Source organism: Gallinula chloropus (assembly GCF_964237585.1).
Source record: "Gallinula chloropus genome assembly, chromosome: 1".
NCBI classification, from domain to species: Eukaryota; Metazoa; Chordata; class Aves; order Gruiformes; family Rallidae; genus Gallinula; species Gallinula chloropus.
In genome coordinates this window covers 188,997,456-189,021,426 of record NC_140085.1, presented here as the reverse complement: position 1 = coordinate 189,021,426, position 23,971 = coordinate 188,997,456, and the positions used below count along the sequence as shown (strand labels likewise).

The 23,971-nt window shown below is 55.6% G+C and overlaps 1 protein-coding gene and 1 pseudogene across 2 annotated transcripts; both read left to right on the top strand.

Annotated features, from left to right (window-relative positions):
* Positions 1–540: 540 nt before the first annotated feature.
* On the top strand, positions 541–13,768 carry LOC311192171 (proteasomal ATPase-associated factor 1-like; annotated as a pseudogene). The gene is made up of 12 exons: positions 541–587; positions 678–718; positions 1,895–1,998; positions 2,877–2,966; positions 3,999–4,097; positions 5,335–5,485; positions 7,197–7,389; positions 8,975–9,066; positions 10,553–10,668; positions 11,308–11,390; positions 12,224–12,306; positions 13,323–13,768. The product of its transcript is annotated as a proteasomal ATPase-associated factor 1-like (transcript).
* A 638-nt stretch (positions 13,769–14,406) lies between these two features.
* LOC311192743 (dnaJ homolog subfamily B member 13-like) lies at positions 14,407–18,686 on the top strand (the record flags this gene model as incomplete). The annotated part of the gene is made up of 8 exons (XM_084265311.1): positions 14,407–14,474; positions 14,762–14,865; positions 15,148–15,309; positions 15,814–15,971; positions 17,200–17,313; positions 17,497–17,610; positions 17,708–17,784; positions 18,476–18,686. 8 exons carry the CDS (start codon positions 14,407–14,409, stop codon positions 18,627–18,629), a joined length of 951 nt encoding a protein of 316 aa, XP_084121437.1. The 3' UTR covers positions 18,630–18,686.
* Positions 18,687–23,971: the final 5,285 nt, after the last annotated feature.

Below are 23,971 nucleotides of genomic sequence, written 5' to 3'. Positions count from 1 at the left end.
TCCACTGGGTCCTCCTCCTCCTCAGTCTTCTCCAACGACGGAGAGTTCCTGGCGTGCCCGGGTCTCGCCATCGCTGAGCCAGGCTGGAGCAAGGAAGCAGGGTTTGGGGTGCTACCTTCCCCTTCTTTGGGGGCACAAATTTCCGGGTGCCCAACACCCCACCCGTGGGTGCTCAGCACCCTCCTCACCCCCCACCTGCCCTTTCGCCCCAGCACGAGCCGTGCACTTTCTATGCCACTCCCGCGGGGGTCCAGCACCGGCCCCCACGGCCCCCCTTTCCCTTTCCCTTCCCCTTTCATTGCCTGCCCCCTCCCCCTCCATTGCCTTGCCCGCGCCCGCGCCCGCCCCCGCCCCCGCCCCCGCCCCCCCCATACCCCTCCCCGTGCCTACCCAGCGGCGCAGCGCGGCCCCTTTAAGCCCGGTGACGGGGCGGGGCGCGGCTGTGGAAGCGCCCGCTCACTGGCGGCGTCTTTCCCTTTGCGCTTGGCGGGGGGCGGCGGGCAGGCCGGAGGCGGCAGAGGCGGCGTTGGCCGCGCTGGGATGGCGGCGGCGCTGCGGGTGCAGAGCGACTGGAGCCGGGCGCTGAGGTGGGCGCGGCCCTCGCCGTCCCCTTCCCCCGCTCCCTTCTCTGCTCTCTTTCCTCCGGCTCCGCTCACAGCCGCTCTTCCTCTCCGCAGGAGGGACGAGGGTGAGGCCTGGCTGAGCTGCCGCAGCCCTGGTGAGTGCTGAGGCGGTGTGGGGGGGCTCAGGGGGTGGCGGGCTGGGGCGAGAGGAGGCACACGGGGACACAGCACGGGCAGTGCTGTCAGGGACCGCAGAGATGGTTGAGTCCCGCCCCCTGCCATGGGCAGGGACACCTCTCACCAGCCCCAGCTGCTCAAGGCCCCATCCAACCCAGCCTTGGACACCTCCAGGGAGGGGGCAGCCACCACTTCCCTGGGCACCCTGTGCCAGGGCCTCACCACCCTCAGAGGGAAGAATTTCTTCCCATTATCCAATCTAAATTTCCCCCCTTCCAGTTTAAACCCGTCCCCCCTCGTCCTGTGTCTCCCTGCCCTTCTGAAAAGTCCCTCCCCAGCTTTCCTGTAGCCCCTTCAGGGACTGGAAGGTGCTGTAAGATCTCCCCAGAGCCTTCTCTTCCCCAGGCTGACCCAGACCACCTCTCCCAGCCTGGCTTCACAGCAGAGGTGCTTCAGCCCTCTGAGCATTTCTGTGGCCTCCTCTGGGCTTGTTCCACCAGTCCCATGTGCTGCTTACGTTGGGGACTCCAGAGCTGGATGCAGTATTCAAGAAATTAATTAGGTTTTTATCTAGTATAAACAGGGCAAGTGAATAGTTTTCAACTCTGTGCTCATGTTTTGTTCTAAAATCTGTCTCTAAGGGCTAAATTATATGAAAATGCGCCAGGCTGGGTTGGTGTAAAGAATTGCAGCAAAATTCCTTTCAGGTCCAGCTGAATCCATAACTTTTCCTTGAGTTTGTCAGGTTAATCAAGATCTTACTCACTTTTACAGTGCTAAACCTGAGGTTGAAACTAATAGCATTTACAGGATCCTAGAATCCCCTGGGTTAGAAGAGACCCTTGAGTTCACCGAGTCCAATCAGGGCCTGGTCCACCTCTAGATCATGTCCTTAAGCTCTTCATCTACACCCCTTTTAAATACCTCAAGTCTGGGGCTTAAGGGGGTGGAGGGGTGCTGTGGGTTAGGAGAGGTGAGGGCAGTTGGGGGGCTGTGTAAGGAGTGAGGGCGGTTGGGAGTGTTTCCTGTGTCTCAGGGAGGGCTGAGGGTGGTTGGGAGGGGTGCCCTGTGGTTTGGGGCGGGCTGAGGGGAAGATAAGCTGGGGAGGGGGTGGGGTTGAGAGGTGGCTGAGCTGATGGCTGTTCTCCCCACAGGGAAGCCCACCCTGTACGGCAGCTTGACCCGCCGTGGGCTCAGCACTGAGGGCGTCCCTGACATCGCTGCTTCCGAGGGCTTCGTGGTTGGGGAAGTCACCGAGGTGCTGGGGTGGGCTGGGGGATCGGTAACTGCCTTCTGTGTGTGAAGGGGTGGTACTGTTATACCAGCCAAAATAAGAGCCTAAAACTGTTTCCCAGTTCCCTGCATGGATTATCCAGCTGTCCTTGGCACCTCGCCTGTGCTGGGTCCTGGAGCTGGTCCGTAGCATCCGCTCATGAGTCTCCCTCTCTGGAGGTATTCAAGACCCATCTTGAGTTCCCAAGGTGAACTCAACTACAAGCCCCAAGCTGCTGTTCCCAGACTGCCACTGGTCACACACAGCCAAACTGGTGAGGTGGAACAGGTCTGGAACGAGGTGTACAGGGAAGGCAACAGCTCCCAGCAAAACAAAGTATATGGAGCAGGAGATCACCAGTATCTTCTCATGGAAGAACTTTTCCTGGTGAGGGTGAGGGAGCCCTGGGACAGGCTGCCCAGGGGGGTGTGGAGTCTCCTTCTCTGGAGATATTCCAGCCCTGTCTGGATGCCGACCTGTGCGCCCTGTCCTAGGGAGCTGCTTTGGCAGGGGGTTGGACCTGATGATCTCCTGAGGTTCCTTCCAACCCCTGGGATTTTGTGATCATGCTGGGGTCGTGTGTCCCATAATCTTAGCATCTCCTGACTTAGAAGGGACCCACATGGATCATAGAGTTCAACTCCTGGCTCTACACAGGCCCAGCCAACTCCTGTGGCCATAATGGCCATCACTTCCCACCCCAGGCTTTGTGTCTTGCAGCAGTAGAACGAAGCAAGCCCAACACTCTGCTTCATCCCTCCTCAGGCTCTTGAGAGACCACAGCCAGGTCCAAACCACAGTTCCACCTCGACAGCCTGACGGCCCTTCTAACTCTTCTTCTTCCCTTTTCTTCCCTCCTCTAGAAAAGCATTCTCATTTCTTGTCCACATGAAAATGCATCCACAAAGTTTCTGGCTCCTTACACAACTTTTTCCAGGATTCATCAGAAAAGTGTAAGTAACCTTGTGAAATGAGGTGGGGGGGAAACACATGGGACTGACCCCGAGCTTTCGCAGCGTGTCTCAGGCGTGTTGCATGCTTGGTCTGAGGGTTGACCAGCAGTGTGACTTCATATTTGAACTGGGTCATTAAATGTTATAGGATCAGAGAAACTTGGGGAAGTTGCTTGTGATTGGGAAAGCTGGAGAGCTGGGCAGGGAGAAACCAGGTGAGGTTTGATAAAAGCAAGTGGAGAGTCTTGCACTTGGGAAAGAATTGTACAGGCTGGGGGTGAGCTGCTGGAGAGGAGCTCTTCAGAGAAGGACTTGGAGGTCCTGGTGGGTGACAGGGTGGCCATGAGCCAGCAGTGTGCCCAAGGAGGCCAATGGGATCCTGGGGTGCATGAAGAGGAGCGTGGCCAGCAGGTCAAAGGAGGGGATCATCCCCCTCTGCTCTGCCCCGGTCAGGTCACACTTGGAGTGTTGTGTTCAGTTCTGGGCTCCCTGGTATAAAAGGGACAGGGATCTCCTGGAGAGAGTCCAGAGGAGGGACACGGAGATGATGAAAGGCCTGGAGCATCTCCCCTGTGAGGAAAGGCTGAGTGAGCTGGGGCTGTTCAGCCTGGAGAGAAGCAGCCTGAGAGGGGATCTGATCAATGGTTATCAATATCTGAAGGGTGGGACACAGGGGGACATGGCCAGCCTCTTCTCAGTGTCTGTGGGGACAGGACAGGGGGCGATGGCTTCAAGTTGGAAGTTTCTTGGGGTCCCTTCCAACCCAGACCAGTCTGTGATTCGATGATTCTTGTCCTTGTGTAAGGGTGTTAAGTGTTAGAAGAGCGTTACCAGGCTGGAACTGTGAAGCCGTGGTGATGGAAACTCTGCGAGGTGCTTTAAATCCCCCCAGCAGTGTATGTCTGGGGGTGACAGTAGCACCCGGGGATGTACTTAGCAGGTCTCCCCCAGCAAGGAATTAGGCTCTGGAGCAGAAAACCCTATGTAGGAGGTGACACAAAGCTAATGTTTGGTGTTTCCACCCTCCTGCAGGTTACCTGTCTCGACATTTCCAGCGGCGGTGGGCTCGGCGTGTCAACCAGCACAGATGGGACCATGAAAATCTGGCAGGCTGCAAATGGAGAAATAAGAGTAAGAGCATCTAGCTTTGATGTTGTGTGTTGGCTGTGACCTTAACAAAGTCCTTTGACCATGAATTCAGTCAGGCTACCCATACACTGTGGCCTAGGGAAGGTGGGAACCTGACTTTTGATTGCAGAGCTAATTGAAATTATCCACCTGGGAGGTTTGAAGTTCAATCTCTTGGAAAGCCTGACTGCTCCCAAGGGAAATGATGGCTGGCAATCCAGAGGGAAATCCCAGGTTGAAAACGAGAAAGGGTAGTTAGGAATGACAGCTCCTAACCTGTGTGCTGCAAGCCCTGAATTGGCTTCTGCAGTAGAGAAGAGGTGAGGAAAAAGACTCCTGCCTGTGATGAATTAACTGGGTCGTGGCTAGAAACACCGGTTACTGTGGTTCTTGTGCAGCTTGACCTGTCAGCTGCTTGTTTAGCAATGGATAAAGACATTTCACCCGTTCTTAGAACCAAATGTAGCATCCTTTGCTGTGTAATTAGCGACTCCAGCAGTGGAGGGAGGCACAAAGTGGACCTGCCAGCTCTGTGCCTGCCTCAAATTGAGATGAGTTCCCTTGCAAGAACCCAGACCCAGAGGATTTGAGCTTAATCCACTGCCCACGTGTGAACACCAAGTTTTAGAATCCCAGACTGATCTGGGTTGGAAGGGACCCCAAGGATCACAGAGTTCCAACCGCCCTGCCACAGGCAGGGCCACCAACCTCCAGGCCTGGAGCTACACAAGGGTGCCCAGGGCCCCATCCAACCTGGCCTTGAACACCCCCAGGTACAGGGCACCCACCCCCTCTCTGGGCAGCCCGTTCCAGCCCCTCACCACTCTTTCTGGAAAGAACTTCCCCCTAATATCTAATTTAAACCTCCCCTCTGTTAGCTTTAATCCACCCCCCTTGTCCTGCCATTAATTACCCTTTTAATAAGCCATTTCCCCTCCTGTTTATCTGCTTCCTTTAGGGAAGGGAAGGCTGCAGTGAGGTGCCCCCAGCTCCTTAAGTCTCTCTCCGTAGGGGAGGTGCTCCAGCCCTCTGATCATCTCCATGGCTCCTCTGACCCCTCTCCAACAGTCCCACATCTTTCTTGTGTTGGGGCCCCAGCTCTGGACACAGGACTCCAGCTGGGGCCTCCCGAGGGCAGAGCAGAGAGGGACAATCCCCTCTTCTCCAGTGTCACAGCTCAAGAGTCGCTCTGTGTAAGGGTGATAACAATGGAACTAGCACGTAGTTCTTTGTTTTCCAGAGACTGTTGGAAGGCCATGTGTATGATGTGAATTGTTGCAGGTTTTTTCCATCGGGCCTGGTGGTTCTGAGTGGAGGAATGGATGCCCAGCTAAAGATCTGGTCAGCAGAAGATGCCAGCTGCGTAGTAACATTTAAAGGTCACAAAGGAGGTACAGAGTGCTCAGGCTTTAAATACTGCTTCATCTGCCATGTGTATAACTGTTTTGTGCCTGAGGGGTAACGGTCAGTCACCAGCCTACTGGAACAGGCTGCCCAGGAGGGGAGAAGCCTCCCTTGTAAGGCAAGACAAGACAACCCCTTTTTCCTTTTTCTCCTTTGGGTTTTGGGGAAATATTTTGACTCCTCCAAGTCTCAGGATGTCACCATGTGAAGATGCCCTGGCTGCAGGGCTAACCAAGGGTCAATAAAAGCTGGGACTTGGCTACAGAAGCCCAGCCAGAGGTAGATTTTGAGTGGCATGTGGTCAGGGCTGTGGGCTTTGGCTTCTGCCCCCTCAGAAATCTGAAATGCGTTTAAAAGATGTGCCGGTTCTGAGGATAAACCTGGCTGGACCTGTGTGGAGCCAGGAGTTGGACTCGGTGATCCATATGGGTCCCTTCCAAGTCAGGAGATTCTGGGATAAACAGCTCTAGGGTGAGGCTGAAGGCCACTCTCTACAGGGCGATGACAGGAAGAGTTTCATCTAGTGCAGTCACTACAGATATTTCTATTTGAGTTCTGGGAGCTTGATAGAATCACAAGGCTGGAAAAGACCTTAAGATCATCAAGTCCAACCATTCCCATCCTAAGCACAACCATAACCCTAAGTACCTCATCTACCCTTTTTTTAAAACACCCCCAGGGGTGGAGACTCAGCCCCCTCCCTGGGCAGCCTGTTCCACAGCCCCACAACTCTTCCAGGGAAGAACTTTTCCCTCCCATCTGAGCTGACCCTGCCCTGGTGCAGCTTGAGCCCATTTCTCTTTGTCCCATCTCCTGTCCCCTGGCTGAAGAGACCATCACCCACCTCTCTGCACCCTCCTGGCAGGTCAGTGGAGACACTGAGAAGGTCTCCCCTCAGCCTCCTGTTCCCCAGGCTCAACACCCCCAGCTCCCTCAGCTGCTCCTCAGATGATTTGCAAAGCATCAATTAAATCCTCTAACCATCATTTTTCAGATCCAGACTCAACATCCCCATGGTTAACTCTTTTGGGGATGTTAGCAACTGGAATGAACTGTGCTTCTGATGTTGCTGTAGCTGGATGATGTGGATGCTTCTTGCCCCACACAAGCCTTAGCATGATCCAGAGTTGGGCTGGGCTTGGACTTCTGTCCAAGTTAGAGGCTGATTTTGGAGCTGGAAACTCAGCTGTGATATCAGCTCAGTCTGAGGCAAGGTGTTGCCAATTATTTTACTGGTGATTCATGAAGTCACAGAAGCATAGGGGTTGGAAGGCACCTCCAGAGCCCATTGGGTCCAACCCCCCTGCCAAAGCAGCTCCCTAGGACAGATCACACAGGTCGGTGTCCAGCCGGGGCTGGAATATCTCCAGAGAAGGAGACTCCACACCCCCCGAGCAGCCTGTCCCAGGGCTCCCTCACCCTGACCATGAAAAGTTCTTCCATGATACTGGTGATAATCTGCCTTTGTGCCAGGTGATGGCTCCTGCTCCATATGCTTTGCTTTGCTGGGGGCTGTTGCCTTCCCCGTACACCTCGTTCCAGACTTGTTCCAGCTCAGCCAGTTTGGCTGCGTGTGACCGGTGGCAGTCTGGGATCAGCACTTTGGGGCTTGTAGCGCAGTTCACCTTGGGCAATGAGCTGCTGCGTCTGTCCGTCTTCCATGCTGTCTGTCTGACTGTGGCCTTTGCCTTGACACAGGTATTTTGGACACTGCCATTGTGGATCGGGGAAGAAATGTCCTCTCCTGCTCTAGGGATGGCACCGTGCTTCTCTGGGACTGCGGGAAATCCTCCTGCCTAGGTGTCATCGCTGACTGGCTCTCCTGTCAACGGCATCGCTGTGGGTGCTGCTGACAGCTCCCTCAACCTGGGCTCGCCTGAAAAAGCTCCTAGTAAGGATCTTGCTCTTAAAAATTCATATTTCTTCTCCTAGCCCAAACTGCTTAGGTTTGTCACCAATAATGCTGAGTGTGGAGCTTGCTTCTGTGCCCCTCCTATCTGGGGAAGGGACCCTGGGTGACCAGACCAGAGCACTCTGGTCCTGTGGAGGAGTTGAGCGTTATCAAGCAGGTTAAGACCGACTGAGTCTCTCTAATTGCTCCTGGGGTGTCTCAGTTACTGTTACACAGCCAGGGAATTTGAGTATTATAAAGGAAAAGCTTTATGTGGAGTGAACTGGAGACACATGGCTCTTTCCTTGTGGTGGTGTGGCTCTGGCTGGAGGCCAGACATCCACCAAAGCTGCTCTGTCAGTGCCCTTCTCAGCTGGACAGGGGGAAAATAGATATTGAGGGGCTCAGGAGTGGAGATAAGGGCAGGGAGAGATCATTCCACAATCAGCGTCAGGGGCAGAACAGACTCAACAGGGAATAAAGGAGAGAGACTCTAATTGATGGCACTGCCCTGCACCCCCAGTGACACCAGAGTTGGGTGATGAGAAGTGTGGCCAGATCTTAAAGCACCTCCCCCCACCCCTCCCTTGTCAGCAGACTGAGCTTTAGCCAGGATTTCACTCCCTTCTTCCCCCCATTGTGGAACGGGGAGGGTCAGGGACTGGGGGAATGGGGATTTGGGTCAGTTTCTCACGAGCTGTTTTCCTTCCTTCTTAGCTGGGGAGGGAGGGATGGGGGCATTCCTCACCCCCTCTCCCTGCTGCACTGTGGGGTCCCACCCACAGCAGACAGTCCTCCAGGAACTTCTCCCGACATGAATCCTTTCCTGTGGGGCTTGAGCTCCTCACCAAGTGCCTCAGCGTGGGTCCTTCCATGGGGAGCCGACCTTCAGGCCCACCCAGACTGCTCCAGCCTGGTCCCCTACAGGGTCACAAGCTTCCCTCCCTCCCACCCAGCAGACCTGCTTCGGTGTGGGTCTGTCTGTCCACAGGCTCCAGGTTTCACTGCCAGGAGCTTGCTCACACCTGGGATTCCTACGGGGTCACAGCGCCCTTCAGGTGTTCCCACCTGCTCCAGCACGGGATCGTCCATGGGCTGTAGATGGGATCTCTGCTCCCTGTCATCATCCATGGGCTGTGGGGGGACACCCACTCCACCATGGGTTTCTCCAGGGGCTGCAGGGGCATCTTTCTCTCCGGCACCTGGGGTGCCTCCTCCCCCCTTCCCTGCCCTTGGTAGCTGCACAGCTCCTCACATCTCCACTCCCTTCTCTGGGGGCACAAAGCAGCTGCTTGAGGGTTTGTTTCTCCTCACTGTGGTTCCCAGAGATGCTGTGACCATCGCTGATGGGCTCGGCCTTGGTCAGCAACGACTCCGGCCTTGAGCCATCTGGTGTTTGCTCTGTGGGGCCTGCAGAGAGCTTCTGGCTGCTTTTTGGCAGCCCCCCTTCTCCATGAGAACCCAGCCACCCAAAACTGTGAGACTCAGGGTACAGAGTTAACACCATTACGGGTTCAGCTGTCAGGTTTGGGTATCACCAAGGCTCATTCCGTCCCCCGCTGGAGTGAACTGATGTCTTTGTCAGGTGACCGTGAGGTTGGGACAGAAGGGAAAGTCCTGCTGCTGGCTCGAGAAGATAAGAAGCTTCAAGGAGTGGGACTGCAGAGCAGGCAGCCGGTAAGGGGACTCTCAGAGGTGTTTCCCTGGGGAAGGTGCTAGAAAATCCGCTCAGAGGCATCAGGCCTTTGGCTTCTGTTTCCTTGGGTTGGAAGCTGTGGGTTGTGTGGCTGTGCAGAGCACTGGGCTGAGGAATGAAACCAGGTTCAAAACAACCCAGATCAGTGAGGTGGTTAGTGTTAATCCTGTTCCTTTCCCCTGGTGAGGTCCCCCCCAGGCCACACAACGGGACAGAGCCAGGCCAGGTGGTGGTGGGGAGCTGATCCACCTGCCTTTGGGCTTGTGTGCTCCCCAGATATGCTCTAAACGAAACACCAGTACCACAAAGTGGTGCTGTCTGTGCTTCCCACTGGCCAGATTTATTTGAGAGGGGGGAGGTTAAGGATTAGGAATTGGCTCTGGAATTTAACCCAGGTACTGGGTTAAATGAAAGGCTCTTTAAACACTGGCCAGTAGATGTCACCGTGAGTGCAGGAACCGCAGGCTGCCTCCTGCATCCAGAGTGGAAAGCTGCTCTTGGTTCTGCCTGGTGTTTTAACCACGGTGTGAAGGGAACCTCAGGTGGTCAGCAGTCCATTGCTCTCCTTTTGGAGAGGGAAGATGGTGGTGAATGGAGTCACAAGTGGTGTTCCTCAGGGGTTGGTCCTCCAACCCACCCTCTTTAATATCTTCATTGATGATTTGGAGGAGGGAATTGTGTGCTCCTTCAGTAAGTTTGCAGATGACACCAAGTTAGGGGGAAGTGTGGATCTGGCAGAGGGTGGGAATGCCCTCCAGAGGGACCTGGGCAGCTTGGATCGATGGGGAGAGGCCAGTGGGATGGAGTTCAACACGGTGACACGACGGATCATGACGTGAGGAGGTCTCCCCTCAGCCTCCTCCAGGCTGAACACCCACAGCTCCCTCAGCCACTCCACGTAGGATCAAATCTCAGCCTTTTGGCTAAGAGTGTAGTGTCTCTTCTTATCAGTTTAATATCTGATACGTCCTTGATGAGAGGGTTTTATATTAAATGAATTTTTCGTCTTGGGAGTTGAACCCTGAATTTGCCTGTGGCAGGGGGGTGGGAACTTGGGGTCCCTTCCAACCCAGACCATTCTGTGATCCTGTGATTTGCCCTCCAGCCCCTTCCCCAGCCTGGTTGCCCTTCTCTGGACACATTCCAGGACCTCGGCGTCCTTCTTACGGTGAGGAGCCCAGAACTGGACCCAACAGTCGAGGTGCAGCCTCACCAGTGCCCAGTCCAGGGACACAGGATCATCGAGTCCAACCCCAGGATCCAGGAGCATTTCCTGACTGCGCCGTGTCTGCTGACTTGGCGAGACTGATCCTGGAGACCTGTTCTCCTGCCCATCTTGGAGCAGGGCTGAGGGGTTACTAACCTGGCTCTGGGTTTGCCAGTTTGTGCTGTGGCTCCTGGAACTTCTGGGTGTCCCGTGGCCTCATCTGTCAGTGTCTGACCCTTGCATTTGTTCTGTGTCCTCAGGTGTTCCTCTTCATCGGATCCGATGCGTTCAACTGCTGCACGTTCCTCTCTAGTACCTACATCCTAGCAGGGACTCAGGATGGGAACATCTATCAGCTGGATGTGAGAAATATTAGGTGAGTGTGTGCCAGGAGCTGGGAGTTATTGAACAACCAACATGATCTCCTACTGGAAGGCGACCTGCTCAGTAAAAGGATCATATAATCATAGACTGGTCTGGGTTGGAAGGGACCCCAAAGATCATAGAGTTCCCACCCCCTGCCACAGGCAGGGCCAACAACCTCCAGGCCTGGATCTACACAAGGTTGCCCAAGGCCCCAGACCAACCTGGCCTTGAACACACCCACGGATGGGCCACCCACCACCTCTCTGGGCAGCCTGTTCAAGAGGGCAAGGTGTGGATGTTGTCTACCTGGACTTAGTAAAGCCATTGATGCTGTTTGTTAGGGCACTCTCCTGGAGAACCTGGCTACTCAGGGCTTGGGTGGGCTTACGCTTCACTGGGTAAGAAAAAGAGCTGGATCCCCGGGCCCAAAGAGTTGTGGTGAATGGAGTTAAATCCAGTTGGTGGCCGGTCACAAGTGGTGTTCCCTGGGCTCAGTTCCCAGACACTCCTGGGTGATCACTGATCACACCCCCACGTCCTGCAGATGTTCCTCCTGTTATCTTCTAACCCTGAGCTCGTATTCACGCATTGGGGTGGGCTCCTGACTACAGCCTGTAACCACCTTCCTTGTTTCTTCTCCTCCTTCTAGTGCTCCAATCCAGGTGATCCATAGATCAGGAGCACCAGTGCTGTCGCTGCTCCCATACCGAGACGGATTTATCGCCAGCCAAGGTACCTCAAGTGTTCCCCTCTTCCAGTAGAAATTGTAGAAGCAAATTGAGGAGCTTTGTGCTCTTCGTTACCCTTTTACATATAAGCACAGTCTGTGTGGGCAGTGTGTCCCTGGCAATGAGTGAGGGGATGTAGCTGTGTTACATGGCTGCTGTTGGCATCATGAGTTCCGTTCCTCACCTTCCCTGTGTTCCTCCAGAATAGGGTCTGAGGGCGCCTCTCGGCTGCTAGAGCCTTTTCTCATCTCTCTGACATCTTCACAGCATGTTTCCCTCTGTACCCTGTGATCAGTGACCCTGTACTGGGCATTGGTGAGGCTGCTCCTCCAGTGCTGAGTCCAGTTCTGGGCTCCTCACCATCAGAAGGACATGGAGGTCCTGGAGCAAGTCCAGAGAAGGGCAGCCAGGCTGTGGAAGGGGCTGGAGGGCAAATCCTCTGAGGAGTGGGTGAGGGAGCTGGGGGTGTTGAGCCTGGAGAAGAGGAGGCTGAGGGGAGACCTTCTCAGCGCCTCCACTGACCTGCCAGGAGGGTGCAGAGAGGTGGGTGATGGTCTCTTCAGCCAGGGGACAGGAGATGGGACAAGGGGAAATGGGCTCAAGCTGCACCAGGGCAGGGTCAGCTCAGATGGGAGGGAAAAGTTCTTCCCTGGCAGAGTTGTGGGGCTGTGGAACAGGCTGCCCAGGAAGGGGACTGCGTTGGACTTGATGAGCTTAAAGGTCTTTTCCAACCTCAGGATTCTGTGCCCAGGCCTTTTCACTGGGCCCACTGGAGCTGTCTGTAATTAAGAGCGTGGCTCACTTCACTAATCGTCCTGTTTTCCTTCCTCTGGCCAGGCGATGGAACCTGCTTCATCATTCAGCAAGACCTCGATTACATCCTGGATCTCACAGAAGCGGACTGTGACCCTGTGTACAAGGTGAGGGATGCTGTCTTATCACCCCAGGTAAAGGGTGTAGGGAAGCTTGATGCCAGGTAGCAGGCAGCTGCCCTTATCTCAGGACTTGGCAGCCTGCACCTCAGGTTCCTTCACACAGTTGCCTTTTAAGCTGGTTTCCCCCCCTCCCCCAAATAATCTAAATATTTGGCATAAACAAACCCTCTGGCCTTTTATCTGCATCATGCAGGAGCGATACCAAAGCAGCAGAGTAGCTTGGTTGTTGGAGCAGCTCTGGCAGAATTAACTGAGCTGTGAATTAATTGCTTGGAGGATCCTTGGGGGTAGAAGCAACAGCTGGCTGGGCACTGCTGCCTCTTCTCTTGCCCCCTGGTGACTCGGGACCCAAAAGCAGGCCTCTGGCTCCTGTGTTTCCGGACACCCCGCTGCCCTTGGGAGTGTGACACGGGTTCCCTCAGCTCTCAGCTTGGTGGTGCCAGTGGAAATGTGCTTTTGGTTTTAACCCACAGAATCACCAGGTTGGAAAAGTCCCTTAAGCTCAGGGAGTCCTGTCCTGTGCTGACCCAGATCTCTCAGTACCTCATCTCCCCATCTGTTAAACACCCCCTTGGGATGGGGACTCAGCCCCTTCCCTGGGCAGCCTGTTCCACAGCCCCACAACTCTGCCAGGGAAGAACTTTTCCCTCCCATCTGAGCTGACCCTGCCCTGGTGCAGCTTGAGCCCATTTCCCCTTGTCCCATCTCCTGTCCCCTGGCTGAAGAGACCATTGCCCACCTCTCTGCAGCCTCCTGTCAGGTAGCTGTAGGTGCTGAGAAGGTCTCCCCAACCCACTCCAGCTCTGCCAGCCAGTTTTCCCCCTTCTAAGTACCACTCCTGTGGAGGCTGAGATCTGACCCACACAACTCCTTGGTGTCTCACCCCCTTTTTGCATTTAACAGAAGAACCTCTGGAATCAATGCCAGAAACAGGCTGTTAGCTGTCACTTGAGCAGCAACTCTCCTTAAATCCCACTCACTTTCCCCTCCCTCTTTTTCAGGTAGCTGCTTGGGAGAAGCAAATTTACACGTGCTGCAGAGATGGCATAGTGAGGAGATACCAACTTTCTGACCTTTAGTTGCCTGGATCAGTGTGGAGTTGCACCAAAGTAACTCTTCCAAGCTTATTTTCTGGGGTGGTGTGTTTGAGGTGCGTGTGTAGAAGCTTCTGAGGCCTGTGGAATCTTCTGAGGCCGTTGGGATGAGCGGGCTCTGTACAGCTGTTTTTGGGGATGTTTCTTACTGTGGGACAACTTTGGATTTTTTTTTTTTTTTTATTGAGTGGGAGAGAGGGGCTCTGAGGTGTCAGGGAGGGTCTTGTGCTGCCACACATCTTCTCACTGCTGGCATGGGGCGTGGGGGGTGTGTGTGTAAAATAATAAAATATATTGGATGTGGGGGTGACCTTATGGCAGAATGGCCTGAAATAAAGCAACTGCTTTAGTAACACCATGTGGGAAATACATTTTCACAGACTCACAGAACTGCAGGGGTTGGAAGGGACCTCCAGAGCCCATCGGGTCCAACCCCCCTGCCAAAGCAGCTCCCTAGGACAGGTCGCACAGGTCGGCGTCCAGACGGGGCTGGAATATCTCCAGAGAAGGAGACTGCACACCCCCCTGGGCAGCCTGTCCCAGGGCTCCCTCACCCTCACTGGGAAGAAGCTCTTCCCCAGATTGGTGTGGAACTCCCTGTGCTCCAACTTGAGGCCATCGCCCCTTGTCCTGTCCCCACAGACAATGAGAAGAGGCTGGCCATGTCCCCCTGTGTCCCACCCTTCAGATATTGATACCCATTGATCAGATCCCCTCTCAGGCTGCTTCTCTCCAGGCTGAACAGCCCCAGCTCACTCAGCCTTTCCTCGAGGGGAGATGCTCCAGGCCTTTCATCCTCTCCGTGTGCCTCCCTCCTCTGGACTCTCTCCAGGAGCTCCAGGAAAACTCATTTTAAAAAGCCAAAGTGTTTTTAAAAGGAAATAGAAAGAACCCGCGGGCGAGGCGGGGCCCGGGGCGGGAGGGCAGAACTGCCCCTGCCGTGCTGCCCTGCGCGGCCCGGAAGCGCCGGGCTCCATGGCAACGGGACGCCATGGGGCAGAACTACTACGCCGTGCTGGGCCTGGAGCGGGGGGCCGCGGACGCCGACATCAAGAAGGCGTGAGGGGCTGCGGCCTGGCGGAGAGGGGAGCCCCAAGGCCGGCCGGCGCTGGGGGGGTGCGGGACGGGGGTGTTGGGGATGGGGGAAGCCCCGTGTGTCTCCGCAGCAGGGCCCTGAAGTGGGAGGTGGGGAGGAGGGAGGGGCCTGGGAGAAGCGGCAGGGCCACAAATCCTGGGAGAAGGAGGGAGGGAGCAGCCGGGGCTGGGGGTGTCCTGTCCCCGCGTCCCCGCCCCCCCAGGGCTGGCTGGCTGCAAGGCTGGCTTTTCCCTTCTTTTCCCCTCCATAGCTATCGGAAACTGGCCTTAGAGAATCATCCATTCAAATGCAAGGAGCCCTGGGCACCGGAGAGGTTCAGGCAGCTGGCAGAGGCCTATGATGTGCTCAGCGACCGTAAGTGGGGGGACAGTCCCTGCCCCTGGGTCTGGGGGGGGGGTGGGCCTGGCAGTGAGACGCCTCTGCTCCGGCCAGAGGTCTAAGCCCCCTGTCATTAGCACCCTATGGAGGTGGCATCAGCCCTTGAGCCCCAGCAGCTGGCAGCTCTTCCTGCTGCCATCCCACTTGGAGAGGGATGGAAGCCCTTCTCCAGCCTCTTCCCGATCGCAGCCTGGATCTCAGGCTCTTCCCCTGCTGTGGGAGACCATGGCCGGTGCTGACTGCTCCTTGTTCCCTAAGCCATGAAGAAAGGGATCTACGACAAGTATGGAGAAGAGGGTCTCAAAGGTGGCATCCCCTTGGAGTTTGGGGACGAGAACCCCTGGAGCGTGGGCTACGTGTTTCACAACAACCCTGACAAAGTCTTCAGGGAGTTCTTTGGTGGAGACAACCCCTTTGCAGGTAGGTGGGGGTGACACTCTCCTAACACATGAGCATGTGGCTGTGAAGTTTAACAGGGGCAAGTGCTGCATTCTGCCCCTGGGAAGGGGTGACTCTGGCTGCACACCCGGGCTGGGGGATGAGGCACTGGAGGCCAGTCGTGCTGAGAGGGGTTTGGGGGAGTCTTGGTTGATAGCAAGTTACCCTTGAACCAGCAGCATGTGCAAGCAGCCAGGAGGGGCAACCACATCCTGGGGTGCTCTGACTTGACCTGTGTGGAGCCAGGGGTTGGACTCGATGGGCCTTATGGGTCCCTTCCAGCTCAGGAGGTCCTGGGATTCAAAATAAACACACTCCTAGGGAAAGACCACTTCAGCTGGAGCGGGAATGTGGTCACAAGCAGAAGGAGATGAGAGGTTCCTGTTTGCCTGGCATCCTTGGGGTGCTCCGTGATAAGGAGACCCCAGGGGACTCCCCGACCTCTGGTCAGAGTGAGGTGACCCCCTGCTCTGCTCACTCACCCAGAGTTCTTTGACAAGGATGGCTCGGAGCTGATCCTGCCCTTCGGAGGGCTGCGAGGAAGAGGAGCGATGAAGCAAGACCCCCCGATCGTGCGGGATCTCTACCTCTCCCTTGAAGACCTTTTCCATGGCTGCACCAAGAAGATTAAGATCTCCCGTAGGGTGGGTGGAGGTGGGGAGCTCAGCAGGGGGAGGAATTTGGGTCTGGACTCTGGCTGTAGGATGTTTTGGTGGCAGAACCTGAGGTTTTAGAGCTGGTCCTGCTCAGGGGGCTTGGCAGACCCCGGCACTCCGCATCTGTGCTGTGCCACAGAGAGGAATCTGAACCAGACTGAGCACAGATGCTGGAAGGATCTGAGCTGGTACCCTCCTCCTCTGGCTGGAGATGGGGAAATCAGCAGGAGGGGATGATGTAAAAGCTGATGGGAACAAGGGGCTTATTTTGGAGAGGGGACACAGCATTTCCTGGGCAACCACAGACTCATTTTCCCTTGGGGCTGCATCTCCTTCATGCTGTCAGCAATCTGTATCCCTCTTCCTGCTGTCACCATCTCCTGGTTCCAGCCCTGAGTGTCTCCTGCTCAGTCTGACTCCATTTGTCCCTGCCATGCTGTGGAGTTGGAGCCACCCTCACTCTCCTCTGCACCGGCTTGAATGCAGCTGGATGAGCAGAGCAGCTGTGACCCCCTCTCCGTGCTGTCCCTCAGGGTGTCACAGCCCTGAGGAGCAGGACTTGGGGGCACCAGTGGGTGAGAAACTGGCCATGACCTGTCACTGTGCGCTGGCAGCCCAGAAAGCCCCCCCTGTCCTGTGCTGCATCCCCAGCAGCAGGACCAGCAGGGCTGGGAAAGGGGGATTCTGCCCCTGTGTTTGGGGGTCCCCAGGACAAGGAGGACATGGAGCTGTGGGAGCCAGTCCCCAGGAGCCCCAGAGATGATGGGAGAGCTTGAGCCCCTCTGCTCTGGAGCCAGGCTGGGAGAGCTGGGCTGGCTGAGCCTGGAGGAGAGAAGGCTGCTTCTGGGGAGAGCTCCCAGCCCCTTCCCATCCCTCAAGGAGAGCTGGAGAGGGGCTGGTGCCCAGGGCAGGGAGGGCCGGGCCCAGGGAAATGGCCTTGAGCTGCAAGAGGGCAGCTGGAGATGGGCTGGGGGGCAGAAATCCTTCCCAGGGAGGGGGGAGGCCCTGGCACAGGGTGCCTGGAGAAGCTGGGGCTGCCCCTGGCTGCGTCTCAGGGTTCAAGGCCAGGTTGGATGGGGCCTGGGGCACGCTGTGCTGGTGGGGGTGTCCCTGCCCGTGGCAGGGAGGCACTGGGGGGGGAATTGGAGGTCCCTTCCAAGCCAACCCAGTCTGTGATTCTCTGAGCCAGCTCTTCTGATCCCCTCATCTCCCCCAGGTGATGAATGAAGATGGTCAGACAAGCACCGTGAGAGAGAAAATCCTGACGATCGAGGTGCAGCCGGGGTGGAAGCGGGGCACTCGCATCACCTTTGAGAAGGAAGGAGACCAGGTAATGGTCATGGTGGGAAGTTCTGGGCCGGGTTTCCTCAGGACCAACCATCTCTCCAGGCCATGGGCACTTTGTCACATGGCTCCCAGCACAATTCCCTGGTCCTGATAGAAAACCATTTGGTTTCTAGCAAACCATCCCCAGGTGTCTTTTCAGTTTGGGTTTTTCTCCCCTTAATTTTAGGGCCCAAACATCATCCCATCTGACATCACCTTTGTTGTCCAAGAGAAACTCCACCCGAGGTTTCAAAGAGTCAACGACAACCTCACCTATGTCAGCACCATCACCTTGGGAAAGGTAAAGAGCCAAGGGAGGCAACGGGGCCAAGCCCAAACCTCTGCTTTCCCTCTGGGGCTGCAGGTGCAGCTCTGAGTCCCACTCCTGTGCCTTGCAGGCCCTCATCGGCTGCACGGTGGACGTGAAAACGCTGGACGGGCGGCTGCTCAACATCCCCATCAACGACATTGTGGAGTAAGTGCTGCTGGGCAGATGGATGGCTGGGCTGGGTGGCCAGATGGGGCCTTTCTGCAGAGCTCGGTGGCCAAGGAGATGAACAGGCGCTCGGGAAGAATCACAGACTCACAGAGTCACAGGGTTGGAAAAGCCCTTTAAGCCTCAGCCTCCTCTTCTCCAGCTCCCTCAGCCGCTCCTCAGAGGATTTGCCCTCCAGCCCCTTCCCCAGCCTGGTTGCCTATTTCTGACTGGCCACCCGGGCACACTGCTGGCTCATGGTCAGTCACCCACCACCCCCAGGTCCTTCTCTGCCTGACAGCTCTCCAGACAGTCTCCCCCAGCCTGTAGCACTGCTCGGGGTTGTTCTGTCCCATGTGCAGCACTCCAGCCTGTTCAGATCCCTCTGAAGAGCCTCCCTACCCTAAGGCTGATCAACACTTCCTCCCAGCTTAGTGTCATGACCTCAGGATTGACCTGGAAAAAGGTGGGAAAGGCAGTGAGGTGAAGGCTGGGTGGTAGAGCCCACAGGGCACGGGACGTGGGGATGTGAGGCTGGAGGAGGACGGGCTGTCAGTTGAAGCTGGAGGAGCAAAGTGACCTCCAGAAACCCCCTGAGAAGCGTGCATGGGGCTCTGTGCCGTGACACGTGGCTGTGGGCTCCAGGCCAGGATTGTCCTGTGGCTCCTCAGCCCCTTCCTTTGCTTTGCAGCCCCAAGTACTGCAAGGTGGTGCCAGGGGAGGGGATGCCGCTGCTCCACGACCCCAGGCGCAAGGGCGACCTCCTCATCTACTTCAACATCTGCTTTCCCAAGAACCTTACAGCTGAGCAGAAACTGCTCTTGCAAAGGGCTCTCCTCTCCTAGGGGACAATGTCCTTCCCCTTCCCCTCTCACCAATAAAGTGCTGGAGCCAGCACTGTCACAGGCCAGAGCTGGGTGCAGCCCTGGGATCCTTGAGGCTGTTTCTCCTGTCTCTCAGCTCCACCTTGTTTTCCCAACATGGTGCCAGCCTGCAGCAACCCAGAGGGTGATGGAGGATTCTTGTGGGGAGGGGGGGAGCAGGGGGGCTTGCAGTACTCCCAGCACAGCTCATGCATGAGGACAGGGAGGGTTTGGGTGTGCGGGGATGGCAAGGGGAGTACTGGGAGGTAGGGGAAAAGATTTACTCCAAGCCTCGCTGTAGCCATGACAACGGTTGGGCTCTGGCAGATGTGATCCCTGAGGTGCCTCCAGGATGGTGGCGATGGCCTCAGGCATTGGGCTCAGGAGGGGACCCCCTGCCCATGGCCATTGGGCCCCATTTCAGCTGCTCATAGGTGAGGAATGTCACAAGGCTCCAGGACCTGAGCAGCAGAACCTTCCAGAGTGTCTGGGCTCAGGATGTCCTGTCCCATCTTCCTCCACTCCAGTAGCAGATGCACTTTGGAAGAGGATGGACAAGGGTGGCAAACCCCTTGTAGAAAGCCTCAGGGTCCGCCCCCTCCCCCCTCCCCCATGTTGGAGCAGGGCCAAGGTGCTGCAGCTGCCACCGTCCCCATCCTGCCCTGAGCTCAACTTAACCACCTCCCTGGGGGGAGGAGGCAGCGATGGTTTTTGGGGTGCCTGCTCCCTGGTTCTCCCTGTCCATGGACACGGCGGGGGGTGACAACTCAGTCTTGGGGTGAAGAGAGGGGTGGGGGCTGTCTGCTGCAGGTGCCATGGCCCCCACAGGAGGCAGGGATGGAGGTTGGGGTGCCCACCTGAAGGGATGAGGGGTGTGGGTGAGGCCTGGAAACCCCTAGAACCCCACTTGGGGCTGGCGGGGCAGGGCAGTTAGGAGAGAATTGGGGGACTCCCCAAGGCAGCTGGAGGGGACAGGGTGCTCCACAGGGAGAGTGGAGAGCTGGGGCGGGGGGTCTGACACAGGATTGGGGTGTCCCAGGAGCAGACACAGAGCAGACCCTGTGCAAGGACACAGAGAGGCAGGGGGCTGGGGGGTGGGCTGGGTGTGGCCATCGCTGTGGCATCAAGGCTGCACAGCCCACTTCAGGTGACTGGTCTCTTCTAAGGGCAGTGGGGGTGCCTCCCACCTGGAGTGGGGGGCAGTCGCTCTTTGCACCCACATGTGGCATGTCTGGCCAGGGACTTGCACCTCTGGCTGCAATGTTTTTCCTTTTTCCCTTCCCCTTCCCTCTTCCCCTTCCCTCTTCCCTTCCCCTTCCCCTTCCCCTTCCCTCCCCTTCCCTCACCTCCCTGCCTCTCCCCTCCCCGCCTCTCCCCAGTCATCCCCTTTCCCTTGGCCATTCCCAGGGGCACACCCAGGGTTGGGAGAACACCTCTAAACCCCCATGAGAGGCACAGGAGCCCCAAGCTCTGCTGTGACCAGGCCCCATAGGGGCAGTTTATTGGAAGCAGCAGGCAGGAATAACAGGAATCACTGTGGAAAACGCTGGGAAATGTTGCTTTTGCAAATTGAAAAGGGTTATTGTATTTTCTGCAGAAGAATTTAGGATATATAGAAACTCTTGGTAACTGAACAAAACTGAACTTTATTGGTGTACACAGCTGTAACAACAATAGAAACCAGCCACAACCAAAACCAAAACCAAAACAACAAGAGCTCCTCACAGTGCATAGAATTTTATCGTGCGGCATCGTTCACACATCGCCACGGCATCTGCAACCCTGCGACAAGAAGCATGGGGCCTCTGCCTAGAAGGAAAGCGATAACAGAACAGGAAAACCTTGATTCTTTCTAAACCAACTATCTGAGTTTGAAGAGACCTCTCAGTCTCAGCAACACCCACCTCTCTGGTTGCTGCGGGAGGTGAAACCGCACATGTTGGGTAGGCTGTGATGACCTGAAAGTCTAATAGCAGGGGAACAACACACCACTATAGCCATAGCAAGGACATTGTCCCTGCTGCCTGGCTAGAGTGCTGTAGAAAGGAAGCTCACGCATACGTGAATCCAGTGAACCCAGTATTTCCACCATGATGATGGTGCATGACAAAAAAAAGAAGACTCCAGCCGGTTTTGACCAGGCCTGGAGACCCACCTAAAGCTTAATTTGCTAAGTAATGGGTGATGGGGTGGGAAAGCTGTGGACTTATGTCTCCACATTGCTGAAATGTTGCATTAAGACACTTGTAAAGGGTTAAGGAAGACTTGCTAACAGGATAGCTTGAAGTGCCACAGTGGTGACCTCCTATAAACAATGCCTCCCTTGAACGACTCTGCCTCACTGATAAAGAAGAAACACCAAGTGGGACATAAGTTTGAGCCTAACACCATATTTTAAGTAACTTACACACTCAAGGACTATGTGCTCTGTGGAAATAAAATGACTTGTTTGACAAGTTCCAGTACCCCCCTCCTCCTTATCTGTTCATGAATTCCGTGCTTGTCTCTAATGGGTCACAAATGCAGGCAAAGCATTTCATTGTAACTAGTTCAAGCTCCCCCTTGTCCTTGAAGGTACACAAAACCTGCTGAAACCCAACTTGGAGTTGGGATCAGAGTCAAGGGGTAACTGAGTCTGCACAAGACCGAAGGTTACTTGCGGTGAGGAAGAGGAGCCATCTGACTTCATCCCCACGACCCTCAACGACCACCATCAAACAGCAGTGCGCAGGCGCAGTGGGGAGGAGTTGATGGAAATCACTTCTTGGAACTCATTTTAATACAAAGCAGGACAGGTTATGAATATGTATACGTGTATCAGGTAACCTAATGATATTTGAATAAGGATGTGGTATAAAAGTGCTACAACCTGACCAAAGCTGTGCCTACTTTGTTAGGTCACCTGCTCTTGCAAGAATGTATAATAAATTACTGTTTCACTAATGTGTCTACCTCAAGTCCTTTCTTTAGGACCATTGGCATTTCCCCACTCTCCCAAGCCTGGGGAGTTTTGATTCCTGCTTCTCAAGGCATCACCATCAGGACGAGCCGACAATCGGGGTAACAAAAGCAAGGGTGGAAATCAAAGCACCTTCATTCCTTCATGGCAAATGTAAGACCGTTGCTCCAGCAGGATTTTCCCACCTAGCGACCTGTCCTCAGAGATCAGTGGAGGATGGGTGAGAAGAAAAATGCAAACACGTACGGCAACGCCTGACAGATACTCTCCCAGCTTTGATAGCCTGCAGGCTCAGGCGCCTGCTGACCAAGAGGCCTTTAACAGCCTCCGGTGTCTTTTCATCTACTAAATGGTCTAACAATCTCTAAAATCCACAAGAGCTTTCTACACCTTCAAGTTCTTGCCATTAGGACTTCCCAAGGCGTTTCTTGTGGACATGTCACCTGAAAATGTATTGGATGACACATTCTACCTGAAAGGAACAGCAAATCTTTTCCTCTTCACCTTCTGCAGATCACTCAGGAGTTTAAAAACCTAACACAGGCCCTCACCTCTTCACCAGCTACAAACTCGGTTAAGGGAAAGGTTCTCAAGACCTCTCCTCATGCTTTCACACTTCTCTATCTTTTCCAGCTTTCCTAAACCCTGAGACCAGCACTGAAGAGTGCTGAAAAGAGAGATCTACAGAGACTACCATCTACGGTCCCTTCCCTTCCCAGTAAATTCTACAGTGCAGTTTGCACGTTGGTAACTCCTGAGCATCACATTTCTAACTCTAAGGTCTTGCTCCTCAACAACAGACAGTTACAGCTTGGGTCCTCCTCTTTCTCTCCCTTGCACATCTCACCATCAGGCCAAGGGGGATGGAGTGAAGCTGAAGAAGGGAAGGGTTGGGTTGGATATTAGGGGGAAGTTTTTTACAGAGAAAGTGGTGAGGAGCAGGAACAGGCAGCCCAGAGAGGTGGTGGGTGCCCCATCCCTGGAAGTGTTCAAGGCCAGGTTGGGTGGGGCCTTGTAGATCCAGTCCTGGAGGTTGGTGGGCCTGCCTGTGGCAGGGGGTTGGAACTTCATGATCCGTGGTGAAGTGCTTCCCACTCTTGGTCCTTTCCAACCCAGACCATTCTATCATTTGATGAGTCTATAATTCTACTTTAAGAGGACTTGAACCTTAGGAGGTCAACCTGCTTCCACCAAACAGCTAAGACATCCCTGAAATCAGCTATGTATTCTACTAGCAATAATTGAGAGACTGGCATAACCAGTGTGCATGTCTTGTAAGCAGAACTACCTGAGCTGCTGCCAGCCTCTCTACGTGTGCTTCACAAGGCCTGGGGGTGACACTGCGAAGAACAAGGCGAAGAACACGTTTCCCAGCTCCTGATCTGCCGCTGGCTTTGTGGCTGGGAATCCCCTGGGTCACCCCCCATCTGCAATGTTGGAGCAATAAATATTTTTCTGTTCCTAATGCTGTGGTCCATCCTTCCATCCATCCATCCATCCATCCATCCATCCATCCATCCATCCATCCATCCATCCCCCAACCTTTCCCTCTATCCCTTCCTCCCTCCCTCCCTCCCCTGGTTGGGGTGCGAGCCCCTTAGTGCCCGACCCCTGCGAGCACAAGCTGGCCTCAGGCACCGCTGGCACCCCCAAAAGTGGGGTGGAGGTGGCTGGTATCCCAGTGGGTGTGCTGGTGCCTGGGGATGTGGGTGGGCTCGGAACGGGGCCAGCAGCACCCACAGGGGACCCTCACCCAGGCCCCCGAATGCTGAGCAGCGTCTCAGGGGCTGCAGTGGAGATAGGCCCTGAAGCCCTGAGGCTCGACCCAGAGGCCCTGAAGCAAGGCTGACCTCTAGATGAGTCTCACACCCCAGCACCGTGTTCCCTCCACAGCGGTCGGGATGCCGCTGTCTCTCTCTTCACATCTCTCTCAGATGGGCTTTCACCAAGGCCCGCTACTCCTTCCCCGAGCCCTGGCCCGGTGCCATGGAGGAGCTGGAAGCTCTCAAGCCATCGCCAGCCCTCCAGACCCATCAAGATCCTGAGGGACTGGGGACAGAGCCAGGGCCAGCCCTTCACCAAGACTTCCCACTGGATCTGCCACTGGAGACTGACCAAGAGCAGGGCCATGGACAGGTCTGGGACAGGCCATGAGCAGCACGGACATGGAGCCTTCTCCTAGCAGACACCCAGCCATGGACATGGACAAGGAGTAGCTGGTCCTCGAGGTCATCCACACTCTGTGCAGCGTGGAGCGAGAGTGCTACAAGGAGCTACAGGTGTCTCTGGTCCTGTGGCAAGGGGCTGCAAGCGGAGCCTGCAGTGTGATCCCACTTGGGGATCCCTCCCTCCAACCAATAGGAAG